Source organism: Canis lupus, chromosome 12 (assembly GCF_048164855.1).
Source record: "Canis lupus baileyi chromosome 12, mCanLup2.hap1, whole genome shotgun sequence".
In the NCBI taxonomy this organism is placed as follows: domain Eukaryota; kingdom Metazoa; phylum Chordata; class Mammalia; order Carnivora; family Canidae; genus Canis; species Canis lupus.
Genome location: NC_132849.1, coordinates 46,799,476 through 46,816,964, shown reverse-complemented (window position 1 = coordinate 46,816,964; position 17,489 = coordinate 46,799,476). Strand labels below are relative to the sequence as shown.

The 17,489-nt window shown below is 36.9% G+C and overlaps 1 protein-coding gene and 1 long non-coding RNA gene across 3 annotated transcripts in view; one reads left to right on the top strand and one right to left on the bottom strand.

Moving 5' to 3' along the window:
* The window catches only part of ATAD2B (ATPase family AAA domain containing 2B), a 158,759-nt gene that overhangs the window by 94,951 nt on the left and 46,319 nt on the right, over window positions 1-17,489 (bottom strand). For both annotated transcript variants that reach the window (XM_072770929.1, XM_072770930.1), the window contains exons 9-13: window positions 12,774-12,872; window positions 10,775-10,886; window positions 7,245-7,360; window positions 5,491-5,665; window positions 1,731-1,819 (exon numbers count right to left, since the gene is read on the bottom strand). In XM_072770929.1, the coding sequence (XP_072627030.1) occupies window positions 1,731-1,819; window positions 5,491-5,665; window positions 7,245-7,360; window positions 10,775-10,886; window positions 12,774-12,872 (591 nt within the window). The remainder of the gene's footprint in view (window positions 1-1,730; window positions 1,820-5,490; window positions 5,666-7,244; window positions 7,361-10,774; window positions 10,887-12,773; window positions 12,873-17,489) is intronic.
* LOC140601654 (uncharacterized) overlaps window positions 1-17,489 on the top strand; it is a 39,333-nt gene that overhangs the window by 3,240 nt on the left and 18,604 nt on the right. The gene's annotated exons all lie outside the window — the stretch shown is intronic.

The window sequence follows — 17,489 nt, the reverse complement described above, 5'->3', positions numbered from 1 at the left end:
GTTCCCTTGATCTCTCACTCTCTGAAATAAATATTTTTAAAAAACAAAATCTTTAAAGAATATCATTGACCAAATTCTAAGAGCTAAAACTATTAACATCTTAGAAGAAAACAGAATTGTTGACAAACTGGTTAAGGCAATTATTATCAAGACGCAAAAAATATATATACAAATAAATTTATATAATGGGCTTCACAAAGACTAAAATCTTGTGCTTTTCAATAATCATAGTTAAGGGGGCACCTGGGTGGTTCAGTCGGTTAAGCATCTACCTTTGGGTCAGGTCAAGATCCTGGAGTCTCAGTACTGAGCCCCACATCAGGCTCCCTGCTCAATGGGGAGCCTGCTTCTTCCTCTCCTGCTCTCCCTGCTCATGCGCACTCTCTCTCAAATAATTTTTTTAAAATAAATAATTTTTTTCTTAAATCATAGTTATGCAAACAAAAAAGAGGAGGACTAGTAGAAAAGTTTTCAAAACGTAGCTCCAATAAAAGGCTTGACTTGTGAATACATAAGTTGTATAATACAATAAGACATATGATCCAATCTCTTTTTTAAAAATCAGGGAGAAGGGACACCTGGTTGGCTCAGTGATTGAGCATGTGCCTTCAGCTCAGGGCATAATTTTGGAGTCCCGGGATCAGGTCCCGCATGGGGCTCCCTGAATGGAGCCTGCTTCTCCTCCCTATGCCTATGTCTCTGCCTATGTCTCTGCCTCTCTCTCTTTTGTGTCTCTTGTGAATAAATAAAATCTTTAAAATAAATAAATAAAATTTAAAAATAAAAAGCAGGGGGGAGATTTTAAGATATTTAACAACAGGAAGTATTTAAATGGGCAATAAGCACATACTAAGATATTCGTATTATTAGTCATCAGGAAAATGCAAATTAATCCACTACTACACACCCACTAGAATGGCTAGTTAACAAGAACAGCGATACCAAACATTGGCAAAGATGAAGAGAACCCAAATTCTCATACATTACAGGTAAAAACATAAAAAAAAAATAAAAATAAAATATTACAATCACTCAGAAAACAGTATCAATTTAAACATACATTTACCAAAGGATCTAGCCATTCCTCTCATAGTTATCTACGTAACAGAAATGAAAACATATGTCCACACAAAAATGTGTATGTAATTATTCATAGTAGCATTGTCATAATAGCCAAAAACAGAGGTGAGCTAAATCTCCATCAGAGAGATTAACAAATAAATAAATTGTGGTATATACATACGCGCTCCCTCCCTCATTCTCTCTTTGTCCCTCCCTCCCATCCCAAGGACTAGTAGTGAGAAATGAAAAAGAACAAAATATTCATACATAACACAGATAAATTTTAGAAACATGCTAAATCAGGATTAGGCAACTTTCTGTAAAAGGACTGAAAGTAAATTTAAACTTTCAAGAAGCCATACAATCTTTCTCTCACAATGACTCATTCAACTCTGCTCTTGTAGCACAGAAGTAGCCATTTTTCATGAGAATATATTGGAACATATAGGATATGTTCCAATAAAACTTTACAGAAAAAGCCAAGACAGGCAAAAAGACTACATCTGGCCAACAGGTAGTAGTTTGCTGACCCCTGAGCTAAGTGCAAAGAGTCTTCCTCAAGGACACAGTTCATTTTATAAGCCTCCTAGCACTTATCCAAAGGCTAAGGCTAACTACTATGTCATCGAGAGAAAAGAACTCAATATAATCAGATTAAGGAAAATCACCTGTGGATCTGATCTTGTCTGCTGGAGCGAACTGGAGCTAATCCATCAATTTCATCAAAAAATATTATAGAAGGTCTCATTAAATATGCCTAGTATAAAAAGAAAATAAATTTATATTAGTTTTCATCTTTTACATTTCATTATCATATTTTCTTAACAGGTAATATAAGCAAATGGTACAACATGCAGCAGATAAGAAAGATACAACAAAAATGAAATCTCCAGGCAGCCTGGGTGGCTCAGCAGTTTAGCACCGCCTTCTACCCAGGGCATGATCCTGGAGACCCAGGATCGAGTCCCACGTCCGGCTCCCTGCATGGAGCCTGCTTCTCCCTCTGCCTATGTCTCTGCCTCTTTCTGTGTCTCTCACAAATAAATAAAATCTTAAAAAAAAAAGAAATCTCCTTACCCATCCACTCTCCAACCACAATATGTCTCCCAGTAGACAACTACTGTTGTGTTTATTCTTCCATATGTATACAAAAAAATGTACTTTTAAACATACTATTTTATTTGATGCATTTTAAACATGGTATACATACTGCTCTTACCAACACAGTCTATTTATGTAACAATGTATTTTAATTAGCTTCCAAATAAGTACGTGAAGATCTGCTTTGTTTTTTTTTTTGATAGCTACAAAATGCCCTCATGTATGGATATGCCATGATTTAAACTACTCTCCAATTTGTGGACATTCAGGCTATTTTCAATCTTCTCCTATTATCAACAATGCTTGATGGGATGCCTGGGTGGCTCAGCGGTTGGGCATCTGCTTTTGGCTCAGACCATGATCCCAGATTCCCAAGATCAAGTCCCGTATCATGCTCCTTGCATGGAGCCTGCTTTTCCCTCTCCCTGTGTCTCTGCCTCTCTTTCTCTCTCTCATGAATAAATAAAATGAAATCTTAAAAAAAAAAAAATGCTTGAGTATTTGTGTACATTTAACATTTCATATAAACATATCAATGTAATAAATTCTAAAAGTTGTTAAAAAGGGAAATGTCATTTCTAATTCAGATATTTTCAAATTGCCTTCCACTGATCTAATAATTTATCCTCTCACCAGCAATATTTAAGAAACCTCAGCAATAAAGTATTATCAAACTTCTCAGTCTTGGGCAGCCCAGGTGGCTCGGCAGCTTAGTGCCACCTTCAGCCCAGGGCGTGATCCTGGAGTCCCAGGATCGAGTCCCACATTGGGCTCCCTGCATGGAGTCTGCTCCTCCCCCTGCCTATGTCTCTGCCTCTCTCTCTCTCTCTCTCATGAATAAATAAAATCTTTAAAAAAAAAAAAAATCTCAGTCTTGACTAATCATTTAAGACAAAAATCTTTTTTCATTTTAATTTTTATTTCTATTATCAATAAAAATGAGCACTTTTCAGATCTTTAAGTTTCATTTATACTGCTTTTTTAATAAAAGTTGCGTTCATATCCTTTGCCAAATCTTCTTTTGGATCACTGGTCTTTGGCTTAGTGATTTCAAGGAACTATTTATTTTAAAAATTAAAACTCTATCCGTGAAAGAAAATGCAAATATTTTTCTGCAAAGGGTCTCATTTATCTTTTGCATTTGCTTATGATATTTTGTTGCAATGCAGAATCTAGTAAGTAATCTTATGCAGAGGATCTTTTCTTCCATAGCTAGACTCTCTATTCTGAAATTAGAAACAAAAACTCTCAAGAGTTATCTCCACTACGTTCACAATTGTCATTTTTCACTTAAATCTTAAATCTAGCAAGAACTTAATTTGATTTAAGATAAGAAAATTAGGGGATCCCTGGGTGGCGCAGCGGTTTGGCGCCTGCCTTTGACCCAGGGCGCGATCCTGGAGACCCGGGATCGAATCCCACATCGGGCTTCCGGTGCATGGAGCCTGCTTCTCCCTCTGCCTGTGTCTCTGCCTCTCTCTCTCTCACTGTGTGCCTATCATAAATAAATTAAAAAAAAAAAAAAAAAAAGATAAGAAAATTAGATTACAAATGTAAGTCTATTCATGTTTCAGAATTACTTATAGCAAACTCTTAGTTCATAGGAAGGTCAACTTACTAAAAACCAGATATGAATTTGCCATTTCTCCCTTATTGACATGCTATGCATTAAACATCCAGTGTTTGGGGGCACCTGAGTGGCTCTGTCCATTAAGTGTATGCCTTCGGCTCAGGTCATGACCCCACAGTCCCGGGATCAACTCCTGCGTCCAGCTCCCTGCTCAGCTCAGCAGGGAGTCTGCTTCTCCCTCTCCTACTGCTCCTCTCCCTACTTGTGTGCTCTCTCTCTCTCTCTCTAATGAATAAGTAAAAATCTTGGAAATAAAATCTTTAAAAAATAACAAAAAATTAAAAGGGCATTAATTTATGCTATAGTTGCAAATGAAACCAAGAGACATTCCTATTCCAAGAATGAAGGGGCTAAAAGCATATAACTCTTGTCAAAAGTTTATTAAACTTAAGTCACTGGACAATATATCAGCACTCCCAAACTAATTCTTCCTTCACCTACCAATATTGTTCTCCATTTGTATTTTTCAATTATTACTAAATTTTCTTAAAGCAAGCTGCCTATGTTTCACTTCCCAATTGACACTGAATACCTTGAAGGCAAAAAACTTACCCTATTCCTCTTTCTATTCCCATTATCTAGAACATGGTAGTTTCTCATACTAACTAAAAATAATATTTAAAGTGCTATGATACACTTTGATACACATGAACTCAAATAATGGCTACTCAAAGATTGCTTGTTAAAGGTAGTTTTTAAAAATTTCATGTGATTTTCTTAGATGTTATGAAATAGAAATTTCATTGCCAAATGTAAATGAATTCCTTCACTAGCTCAAATAGTCAATTTATATCAGGACTAAGTCTTATGAAATAATATTTTTCAAGTTATTGTAATTGTTTTTTTTTTGTTTTTTTTTGTTTTTTTGTAATTTAAAAAAAAGAAGATTGCCTACATGATAATCAGTCACCTAACCCTGCCTTTTAAAAGCATTCATTACTGGGACGCCTGGGTGGCTCAGTCAGTTGACTCAACATCTGACTCTTGGTTTCAGTCAGGTCATGACCTCAGCGTTGTCAGATTGAGCCCTGAGTCAGGTTCTGTGCTCAACATAGCTAGAGATTCTTTCCCTCTGCATCGCTCCAATATACACATTCTCTTTCTCAAATAAACACAACCTTAAAAAAATAAATAAATAGGGGTGCCTATTATTTAGGCTCAGTGGTTGAGCATCAGTCTTTGGCTCAGTTAGTGATCCTGGAGTCCTGGGATCAGGTCCTGCATCGGGCTCCCCAGGGGGAGCCTGCTTCTCCCTCCACCTATGTCTTTGTCTCCTTCTCTCTCATGAATAAATAAAATCTTTTTAAAATAAATATAAATAACAGCATTCATTACTGCATTTTTACAGCACATAAAATAATACACTGCTCTGTGAGATTTCTTGCAGACATTTAACTTTTTATGCTTGTTCTATTTCCTAAATTAGATTATAACCCAATGATATGTATGTTATACCCTGGGTTCTCAAAAGCACCTAACATATGCCTACTAACCACCTTAATAAATGTTGTATGAATCATCATAAATTAGTACTAAACTGCTAATAAATACATCTAAAGCATACAATTTTAATTATTGATTCTAAATCAAACATACTGATTAGAAGGAAATGGACCTCCTTGTGAACAGTTTATATTTAGACTAAATGTATTAAATATTCTAAAGAAGATATTCTCTTATAAGCTGATTGCACTTACCTGATCAAAAAGAAGCCTAAGTTGCCTTTCAGATTCACCAACCCACTTGCTCAGACAGTCTGCTCCTTTTCGCATAAAAAATGCCACCTTTTTGTCTCCTTGACTGCACTCATTAGCTAATGCTCTGGCGACCAAGGTTTTACCTGTGCCAGGAGGGCCATAAAACAAACAGCCCCTAAAAAACAAGAGAATCAACAGAAGTAAGGTAATGCTATCACCACCAATAGCAACCAATATACAAGGATGCATCACCCATATAATTTTGTATTAATATATATATATTATTAATATATAATTATTAGACACTGAGAAAGGTTTTTGTAGTATAGAGACAAGAGGTTCACTTTGCTGAGTTATTCAAGGACGTTCTCAACAACCAAACTTTGGTAGGCAAATCAGAGAAAAGAGTAATTTGGCAAGATATATCAAAATTGTAAATGACCCAAAAATATTTTAACAGATTTTATTTATTTATTCATTCATTCATTCATTCATTCATTCATTCATGAGACAAACAGAAACATAGGCACAGACATACACAGAGGGAGAAGCAGGGAGCCTGATGCAGGACTCTATCCCAGGACCCCAGGATCACACCCTCAGCCAAAGGCAGATGCCCAATCACTGAGCCACCAGACGTCCCAATAAATAAAATCTTTTTAAAAGCATCAATTCTAATTATGAAAAAGTGAAAAAATCTAAGTGCTATCTATTAATAATGCACAGATAGGGGTGCCTGCCTGTCTCAGTCAGTGGAGCATGTGACTCTTGATCTCAGGGTTGTGAGTTCGAGCCCCATACTGGGTATGGAAATTACTTAAAAATAAAGTCTTTTGCAAAAAAAAAAAAAAAAAGCTCAAAAAAAAAATAAAGGACAAATAAATATACTGTTACATCTATAAATCAAATAGTACTAAAATGTCAAAATGAACAATACACACATTATTGATATAGAAAGGTTCTAGAGTATACTGTAGAGTAAAAAAAAAAAGGGTATATATAAAGGTATTACTGGATAATTTCACCTATATGAAATGTTTCTATGTGCCTAATATAGGCAAAATATAAACTTGATACACATATGTACATATACAAATATATCCCCTGCTCAGCAAGTCTGCTTCTCCCTCTCTGCCCTTCCCCTTCACTCATGTGCTCTCTGCTCTAATAAGTAAAATGTCCAAAAATTTTAAAAAATTAAATGTTAAAAAAAGGAATATCTAGTAGTTTAAACCTAACAGTCTATATGTACATCTTCAGAGTATTTCATTCTGCCTAATTTCCCTTAATTTCTACCCTTTTCTCAGTCTATCTCATAATCAAAACACAATTAATCTGATCATAAAAATAAATATCAAGCTTACCATTTCAAAACTACCCCATCACCAAGTCAAAGATAACACTTAATTGAAATTGTGTTTCCAAACACTAAATAACATACAGCACCAAACTCAATGCTATCAGGAAACCAAATTATGGAAATTCCATTTGGGCATTTGAGCAATCCACTTGTATATTCAAGGCCTGCATAAAGATTTATGTCTTGTGCGTGACTCTTAAAAGCTTAAATGTAAACTTCAAGAACACACTTAGTACCAAAGCCTCTGAACACTAAATAATAAAATTTCATTCCTAATTCTCATTGCTAGAATACAACAAATACATATGATATGCTTATACTTATAATCATTTACTAACTGAAATTTGATATATTAACAGTAGTAACAATAAACATCATTTAGAACATTACTCACCTTGGAGGCTGAATCTTAAATTTTTCAAAAATTTCTGGATATAGAAGTGGGAACACTACCATTTCCTTTAGTGCATGAATATGATGGCTCAATCCACCTATGCTATCAAACCGCACCTGGGAAGAAGGGAAAGTTTAATATAAAATAATTTTAACTGCTTATAGAAATTTTTTAATTTATGATAGTCTTATGACTCAGAAAAATATGCCTTCAGCAGGAAATGTTGAACATAAAGCTCAAAGAATTACACTTTTGAAATGTAGAAAAATGAACTCAGCAGTAAAATTCAAGATTACATTTCAGTTCAGCTAAATAAAGCTACCATTCTTTAATCTCCTAGTAAGTAAGGACAAGATTAATGCCCAATCTAATACTTTTTAATGGGTATCCACAGGAGATGATAAATTGTACTTACACTCTAATAATTAAAATGCCTTTCAAAATACCATCCATCACATGCACTCTCAGCAAGGGCAATACTGTCCCCAAGGGGGGAAAAGCTGATTTAGAAATTGGGTAAAAAACATCTATAATAGTTTGTGACCCTCCAAAGCTCAACTTTACATAACCAAGTCTTATTCTTTATTTCTTGGAAAGATGTATTTACTTGGGGGGGGGGGGGGTGTCAAGTGAGGAGAGGGGGAGAGAGAGAGTCTCAACCAGATTCTTTGCCTGAACACAGAGCCTGAAGTGGGGCTCGATCTCACAACCCATGAGATCATGACCTGAACAGAAATAACAAGTCAGACACTTAACCAACTGAGCCACCCAGGTGCCCCATACCTAAAAGACTTTAGAAAGTAAAAATTGTATAGAAAACAGTACTTGATGGGACACCTCGGTGGCTCAGTGGTTGAGCGTCTGCCTTTGGCTCAGGGTGTGATCCCGGAGTCCCAGGATCAAGGCCTGCTTCAGGTTCTCTGCATGGAGCCTGCTTCTCCTCCCCGTTCCTGTGTCTCTGCATCTTTCTGTGTGTCTCTCATGAATAAATAAATAAAATCTTTAATAATAAAAAAAAAAAGAAAATACTTGAAGGAAATATTGCCAAAATGTTAACAATGACTGCCTCTGACTGCTGGATTGTGGTAGATTTCTTCCCCTTTAGCTTCATTCTGTTACAGTACTTGAAAATGTTTCATAATGAAATATTACCATACAGAAAAAACTTAAGTCATCTAGAAAAATAAATGCAGAATTTAAATAACAGAAACATTCTAAGAGAAACTATATTTTCTCATATATGATATCAAATTTTAAAGAAATACTACTAAAAAAAAAAAGAAAAAAGAAATACTACTCTAATGAATGGGAGAGAGTTCTAAAATTAAATACATTCAAGAGAGGGAGGTGCTGGTAAACTAAATAAGCAAAGATCACTAAGTAAGGTCCTCGAAGGGGCACCCGGGTGCTCAGTTAGGTAAGCTGCCAATTCCTGATTTCAGCTCAATTCATGATCTCAGGGTCATGGGATTGAGTTCCCTGTCAGGCTCCACACTCAGGGGGGAGTCTGCTTGAAATTCTCTCTCCTTCTGCCCCTCCCCCCACTCACGCTCGCTCACTCCCTCTAAAATCTTAAAAAAAAAAAAAGGTCCTCTAAGAATGTGCACTAGTAGATAAGAGATTGTGAATTCAATATTCTAAATAAGGTCCTCATTAAAGTAAGTTTTCTCCCATGACTTCAGATTGGAAATAGCTAACACTTCATTTTCAAGTATTACACAGCTACATTTATTTTTTTTAATTTTTATTTATTATTTATGATAGTCACACAGAGAGAGAGAGAGAGAGAGAGAGAGAGAGAGAGGCAGAGACACAGGCAGAGGGAGAAGCAGGCTCCATGCACCGGGAGCCCGACATGGGATTCGATCCCGGGTCTCCAGGATCGCGCCCTGGGCCAAAGGCAGGTGCCAAACTGCTCCGCCATCCAGGGATCCCTACACAGCTACATTTAATAATTTAACTGATTCTCATGAGAAACTTGCTAAGTTGTTAAAAAAAAAAAAAAAAAAAAAAAAAAGCTTATGGGAACAAAGAAAAAAAAATCAAATATAATCTTGGTTATGTAGTAACTATTCCAAAATATTTCCCCCCAAAAGATTATAACAGTAAGATCTATCACAGTAAGAATCTACTGTATCTTCTAAATCTTGTCTCTCTTTTCTACTACATACTTTCCGTAGGTACTATAACTCAATCCCCATAGTGATCTCAACTATCTTTATACTGGGGACTCATATGTGAATTTCTAGCTATTTCTCCTTACTTCCAAACCTAAATAACTAATTTCCTACAAGTTACTTCCATTTGTGATGTGACACTGACACCTAAACACGTCTACAACTAACTAAATCATCTTGATCCCTCAAAACATATTCCTCCTATAATGTTCCCTACCTCAGAGAGTGGATCCCATCCAGTCACTTACGCCAGAAACCTGTTTCTCTCCCTCATTCCCCAAAAGCAATAAATTCACTCAATTCCATCAAACCTGAATTCTCATCTGAATTCTGTCAAATCCATCTACTACTTCTTTCCATCATTACCCTGTCATGATCATTACTCCAGATTACTATATTACAACGATGTCTAAACCAGTTTCCCCCTCAAAAATAATAAATAAATATATAAATAAATAAACAAGTTTCCCTAATGCTAGTCTTGCTTCCCTCAAATTCATTAACTACATCATAGACAGAGTGCTCCATCTAAAATGTAAAGCTGGGATCCCTGGGTGGCGCAGCGGTTTAGCACCTGCCTTTGGCCCAGGGCGCGTGATCCTGGAGACCCGGGATCGAGTCCCACGTCGGGCTCCCGGTGCATGAAGCCTGCTTCTCCCTCTGCCTATGTCTCTCCCTCTCTCTCTCTCTGTGTGACTATCATAAATAAATAAAAATGTAAGTAAGTAAGTAAGTAAGTAAGTAAGTAAATAAATAAATAAATAAATAAATAAATAAAATAAATAAATAAAAATTAAAAAAATTAAATGTAAAGCTGATCATGAAATCTAAGCAGCTTCAGGATCCCTGGGTGGCACAGCGGTTTGGCGCCTGCCTTTGGCCCAGGGCGCGATCCTGGAGACCCCGGATCGAATCCCACGTCGAGCTCCCGGTGCATGGAGCCTGCTTCTCCCTCTGCCTGTGTCTCTGCCTCTCTCTCGCTCTCTCTCTCTCTTTTTCTCTCTCTCTCTGTGACTATCATAAATAAATAAAAATTTTTAAAAATTTAAAAAAAAAAAAAAGAAATCTAAGCAGCTTCAATAATACCACACTACACACCACAGTTTGTGGGGCCTTGCCATATTTGTCAGCCTCATTTCCTACCCATTTTTTATTATATATACCAGTGACACTGAAATGGAGGGAAAAAAAAATGTTGAGTAAGTATCACATGAGTGCCAGGTTCCAATATACATCAGAATACTAATAACGGTGATATCTGAGTTTTTATTTTTATTGTGTGTTGCTTTAGAAGGAATAATCTTTATTTAAAAAGAAAAAGCTAATTTTAAAAAAAACATTTACAAAACTTACTGATTTATCAATGTTCATTGGATCAACATCAGCCAAGCTTGCACCCACTTTGACACGTTCTCGAAGAATACCACTAGCTAAATCTTCTGCTCTGAAGTTCATAGGCAAACATCTGAAATTTATAAAAATGCAAGTAGAGAACATTAAGTTTCACATTTTTAACGTCAAAATAAGTGTAAATCTTTGATACATTTTCATCTTTCTCCATTTTCTCAAGACCCAGAAAATAATAAAAGATTTCATATTTTTAAAGTACTTTTTCTTAGTTCCTTTCAACAGGGCAAAAATAAATTTATTCACTAGACAAAGCAAACAACATCACTAATCTCTATTCCTATATCCAAAGAATCCAACCTATTTCAAGTTAGAAAACAATATATCTGATATTGGATACTATAAAATATAAAATAAAAATAGATCTACATATATTATATACAGCACTAAATAAACTCAAGCTTTATTACACTACTTTTATTTGTCCTCAGGTATTATGTGGCTAGGTCTACTTGGTTAAAGAAATTTCTTTCGCTTTAATTCAAAGGAAACCAATTCCAGATCACATTTTGAAAATTAACCTTTACCTTTTGTGTAACTAACTTAAAATAGATCATTAGCCACCTAAATTCTTACACTGTATTATTTAATTTTATCACCCATAAGAAAATATATCTACTCCCTCTTTAAACCTTAAACACCAAAAGATGACATAAATAGCCTCAAAAAACTATACTTTCTATAATGAATCTACTTTTCACTCACATTTCTGAATCCTAACATACCTTAAAAATATACTTCCAAAGCAAGTATCAGAGAAGCTTAAATAGGCCTTAAATTCTTTTATTTAAACTTAGATTTTTTTCTTTTACATTTTCTTTCCATCATTCACATGAAGAATTCTTTTCAACATAAAATCTACACCAATCCAAACTTGTTTCCAAAACCAACTAACTGAAAACTTGATATTTCTACAATAGATATATATGATGCCAAATTATAGAAATACTTTGCTAACTATAAATTTTCTAAATTTATCTCTAGTAGTATAAATATAAGGTAGAAAACTAACTCAAATTTTAAAGAATAAATTATAATTTGACATTCTAATTACTTAATAAACAAAATACTGGTTCTTTCACCCAGTGAAAACTCCTGAGGTTTTAGTGAGTCATATAGTAATCAGTCATTTACCCTATGTAAGCAAAGACCACCAGATGGTACTCAATGAACCAAAATAAAACAAACTTTCCAATAAAATCCAAGGGCTCTTGAGATGATTCTATTAGAAACCATATCTTGCTATGAGTGCTGGAACCACTGTTAAGTATCTAAAATCAGCCTCATTAAATGGATTTGATAGAGAAGTACCAACAAAACACTACCATAGCAGTTGGCCTCTGCCTCTTGGCTCTTTCTTAAGTTCCTGAACATTCACTGAGTAGTTACACAGTAAGTAATCTATGAGAGTTTTCCAGTGTTAGATTTCACATTTTTAACATCAAAATAAGTATAAATCTTTGATACATTTTCATCTTTCATCATCATCTTTCTCCATTTTCTCAAGACCCAGAAAATAATAAAAGATTTCATATTTTAAAGTACTTTTTCTTAGTTCCTTTCAACAGGGCAAAAATAAATTTATTCACTAGACAAAGCAAACATCACTAATCTATTCATTTATCCAAAGAATCCAAACTATTTCAAGTTAGAAAACAATATATCTGATATTGGATGCTATAAAATATAAAATAAAATTAGATCTACATATATTATATACAGCACTAAATAAACTCAAGCTTTATTACAATATTTTTATTTGTCCTCAGGACAAAATAGGCTACTCTAAGAATTACTAAGTAAAACCCAAGTCAGTGGATTACTCTAGTCTCAAATATGCATTGAATATTGGTGTTAGCAAAATGCTGGTACAGATAAGAATCCCATTCAAAAAATAACTATTCTTCCTTTTTTCTACCATGGATATAACAAAAAATTTATTAACCTATTTCTTGCTCTTGCCATGCTCTTTGATTTCCTTCTTTCAAAGCGTTCTTCATCAGAAGAAGTTGTGTCACTACTATGAATGGCATGCTTCTTTCTCCTATTTAAAGAGAATAAAATGCTTAAAATCATTACAGCAGCAAATGGTTTTAAAAACGCATTATTGTTGGGGTGCCTGGCTAGTTCAGTCTAAAGAGCATGCAACTCTTGGTCTCAGGGTCAGAAGTTTGAGGCCCCATATAGGGTGTAGAGATTACTTAAATAAAACTTAAAAAAAAAAAAAAAAATGGAGCGCCTGGGTAGCTCAGTTGGTTGGGCAGCCTACTCTTGGTTTCAGCCAAGGTCCTGATCTCAAGCCGTGGGATTGAGCCACCCCTGCCCCTCAAACCCCACTGTCTCCTGCTCTGCACTTGGCACAGAGTCTACCTGGGATCCTTACACCTCTCTGTTCTTCCCCCTTGGCCCCTCCCCCTGCTTGCTGTCACTCCCTCTCTCAAATAAATATTTTTAAAAAAGGAAATTTAATCCTAACACCCAACTTAGCTCCACAGTAAAAAACACTATCGTTATTCAGACATGTAAAAGCTATTAATTGGTTTTTGACTTTTAGCATTAAACTACAAATTAATCAAATAAAACTTAATAAGTCACAAAAAAAAATGTTATCAGTCCATGTAGTACAAAGAGATAGAGGGGCACCCTGCTGGCTCAGTCAGTAGAGCATGCAACTCTTGATCACGGAGTTTTAAGTTTGAGCCCCACATTGGGTGTAGAGATTGCTCAAAAATAAAAATCTTAAAACATTTAAAATAAAAAGAAAGAATAGAATGGAGAGAAGTGGATGTTTCTGTCCCTAATCTTAAAAGCAAGGAGAGGGGCAGCCCAGGTGGCTCAGCAGTTTAGCACCGTCTTCAGCCCGGGGCATGATCCTAGATCGGGGATCGAGTCCCCCGTCGGGCTCCCTGCATGGAGTCTGCTTCTCCCTCTGCCTGTGTCTCTGCCTCTTTCTCTGTGTCTCTAATAAATAAATAAATAAATAAAATCTTAAAAAAAAAAAGTATGGAGAGAACTATGTGGAATTTAAGAAACAAAACAAATTAGCAAAGAAAAAAAGAAGATAAACCAAAAAATAGACCCTTAACTATAAAGAACAACCTGACTGTTACAGATTGGGGGGGGGGGGGGGCGGGGAGGCTAAAATACTCAAAGGGAATTAATAAGTACATTTATCTTGATGAGCACAGTAATACATAGATTTGCTGAATCACTATATTCACTAAAATCACGTATGACACAAAGATACCCATACTCATAACTCACCACTGTACAGAGGATCATAGACGTTACAAAAGGAAAGAAATAAAATACACAGACATTCAAACTGTCTCTATTTCCAGATGATAGGGTTTATGCAGAAAATACCCAGTAATCTACAAAACAACTACTAGAATAACAAAATTTGGCAAGGTCACAGGATACAAAGTTAGTAAACAAATCAACTCTATTGGGCAACCTGGTGGATCAGCGGTTTAGCAACGCCTTTGGCCCAGGGTGTGATCCTGGAGACCTCGGATCAAGTCCCATGTCAGGCTCCCTGCATGGACCCTGCTTCTCCCTCTGCCTGTGTCTCTGCCTCTCTCTCTCTCTGTGTGTCTCTCGTGAATAAATAAATAAAATCTTTAAAAAAGAAAAACAAACTCTATTTTAAACCTTAGGGGATGCCTGGGTGGCTCAGCAGTTGAGTGTCTGCCTTTTGCCCAGGGCATGATCCTAGAGTCCAGGGATCAAGTCCCACATCGGGCTCCCTACATGGAGTCTCCTTCTGTCTCTGCCTATGTTCTCTGCCTCTCTCCCTCTGTGTCTCTCATGACAAAATAAACAAAATCTTTAAAAATCAATCTTTGTAAGAAACAATTAGAAAGTAGGGTTCTTACAGAGTATTTTTTAAGTTTTTATTTATTTATTTATTTCAGTAATCTCTACACCCAAAGTGAGGCTTGAACTCATGACTCCAAGATCAAGAGTCACATGCTCTCCTGACTGAGCCAGCCAGGTGACCCTAGAAAGTAGTTTTATTTTTTTAAAAACTTTATTTATTTATTCATGAGAGACACAGAGAGAATGGTAGTATAGACACAGGCAGAGGGAGAAGCAGGCTCCCCATGGGGAGCCCAATGCAGAACCCAATCCCAGGATGCGGTGATCACACCCTGAGCTGAAGGCAGATGCTCAACCATGGAGCCACCCAGGTGCCCCGAGAAAGTCATTGTTTTTTTAATTTTTTTTTTAATTTTTTATTTATTTATGATAGTCCCAGAGAGAGAGAGAGAGAGAGAGAGAGAGAGGCAGAGACACAGGCAGAGGGAGAAGCAGGCTCCATGCACCGAGAACCCGACGTGGGATTCGATCCCGGGTCTCCAGGATCGCGCCCTGGGCCAAAGGCAGGCACCAAACCGCTGCGCCACCCAGGGATCCCGTCATTTTTTTTTTTTTTTAATTTGTATTTATTTATGATAGTCACACAGAGAGAGCGAGAGAGGCAGAGACACAGGCAGAGGGAGAAACAGGCTCCATGCACCGGGAGCCCGACGTGGGATTCGATCCCGGGTCTCCAGGATCGCGCCCTGGGCCAAAGGCAGGCGCCAAACCGCTGCGCCACCCAGGGATCCCGAGAAAGTCATTTTTAAAAGCAATTCCAGAATATAAGAAATAGTGAAAGGGACCATAAGGGAAAGGAGGGAACCTGAGTGGGGTAAAAATTAGAGGAAGACAAACCATGAGAGACTCCTACCTGGGAAACAAAGGGTTGCTGAAAGGGAAATGGGTAATGGGCATTAAGGAGGACACGTAAAAAAAAAAAAAGGAGGACACGTGATGAGATGAGCACTGGGTGTTATACTGTATATTGGCAAACTGAATTTAAATAAAACTTTTTTTCATTAAAAATAATAAAGGTTGGGCAGCCGCGATGGCCCAGTGGTTTGGCGCCACCTTCAGCCCGGGGTACGATCCTGAAGATCTGGGATCAAGTCCCACGTCAGGCTCCCTGCTTGGAGCCTGCTTCTCCCTCTGCCTGTGTCTCTGCCCCTCTCTCTCTCTCTCTCTCTCTAATAAATAAATAAAATCTTTAAAAAAAAAAGATTAAAAAAAAATAGATGAATGGAATAAATATCCAGAAGCAGGTCAAAACATGTAATTTGACAATATGATTAAGACCGCAATGGGAATCAAAAGAGAAATCATAGACTAATTCAGTAAATTGGTTTGGGACAGCTCATTTTACAACTGCAAAACGAAGTTTAATCTGTACAACAAATCTTATATTAGGATAAAATTCAAATGGCTCAACATTTATTTATTTTATTTTTAAAGATTTTATGTATTTATTCATGAGGGACACAGAGAGAGAGGTAAAAACATAAGCAGAGGGAGAAGCAGGCCCTGCCCCACGCAGGACTCCATCCCAGGATCCCAGGATCCCAGGATCACACTGAGCCAAAGACAGATGCTCAACCCCTGAGCCACCCAGGCGCCCTGGATCAAATTTAAAAGTAAAAAAATGATACCATAAAATTAAACGAAGATGAACTCCTTGAAAACTTGGATTAGGGATCCCTGGGTGGCGTAGTGGTTTGGCGCCTGCCTTTGGCCCAGGGCGCGATCCTGGAGACCCGGGATCGAATCCCACGTCGGGCTTCCGGTGCATGGAGCCTGCTTCTCTCTCTGCCTGTGTCTCTGCCCCTCTCTCTCTCTCTCTCTCTCTCTCTGTATGACTATCATGAATAAATAAATAAAATCTTAAAAAGAAAAAAAGAAAACTTGGATTATGGTAGGCTCTTCTCTTTTTTTTCCTTTTAATTTAGACAGAGACAGAGAAAGCTCGAGAGCACACATGTGTGGGTAAAGGAGGGACAAAGGGAAAAGGAGAGTCTTAAGCAGGCTCCGTGCCCAGCACAGAGCCTGAGCAGAGCCTGATGTAAGGCTGGATCTCACAAACCTGAGATCATGACTTGAGCTGAAATCACAAGTCAAACACTTGGAACCAACTGAGCCACCCATGAGCCCCTGGATTTGGGTAGGCTTTTTAACTATCATTTAAAATCTAAAAGCCGGGATCCCTGGGTGGCGCAGCGGTTTAGCGCCTGCCTTTGGCCCAGAGCATGATCCTGGAAGACCCGGGATCAAATCCCATGTCGGGCTTCTGGTGCATGGAGCCTGCTTCTCCCTCTGCCTATGTCTCTGCCTCTCTCTCTGTGTGACTATCATAAATAAATAAAAATTAAAAAAAAAATTTTTTTAAATAAAATAAAATCTAAAAGCCTTAAAAAAAAAGACTGATAAAAATTTGACTACATAAAAATAAAAACCCTCTAATAAAGACAACCAAAAACAAAGTAAAAAAAAAGACAAAGTACAAACCAAGGAAAAGAATGGCAACTTATGACAAAGGACTAATATAGAACTACTAAAAATAGATTTAAAAAAACAAACTATTAGAAAAATCAGCAAGGGACACCTGGGACGCTCAGCAGTTAAGCGTCAGCCATCGGCTCAGGGCGTGATCCTGGAGTTCCAGGATCAAATCCCACATCAGGCTTCCTGCATGGAGCCTGCTTCTCCCTCTGCCTATGTCTCTGCCTCTCTTTCTCTCTGTGTCTCATGAATAAATAAATGAAATCTTTAAAAAAAAGAAGAAAGAAAGAAAGAAAGAAAGAGA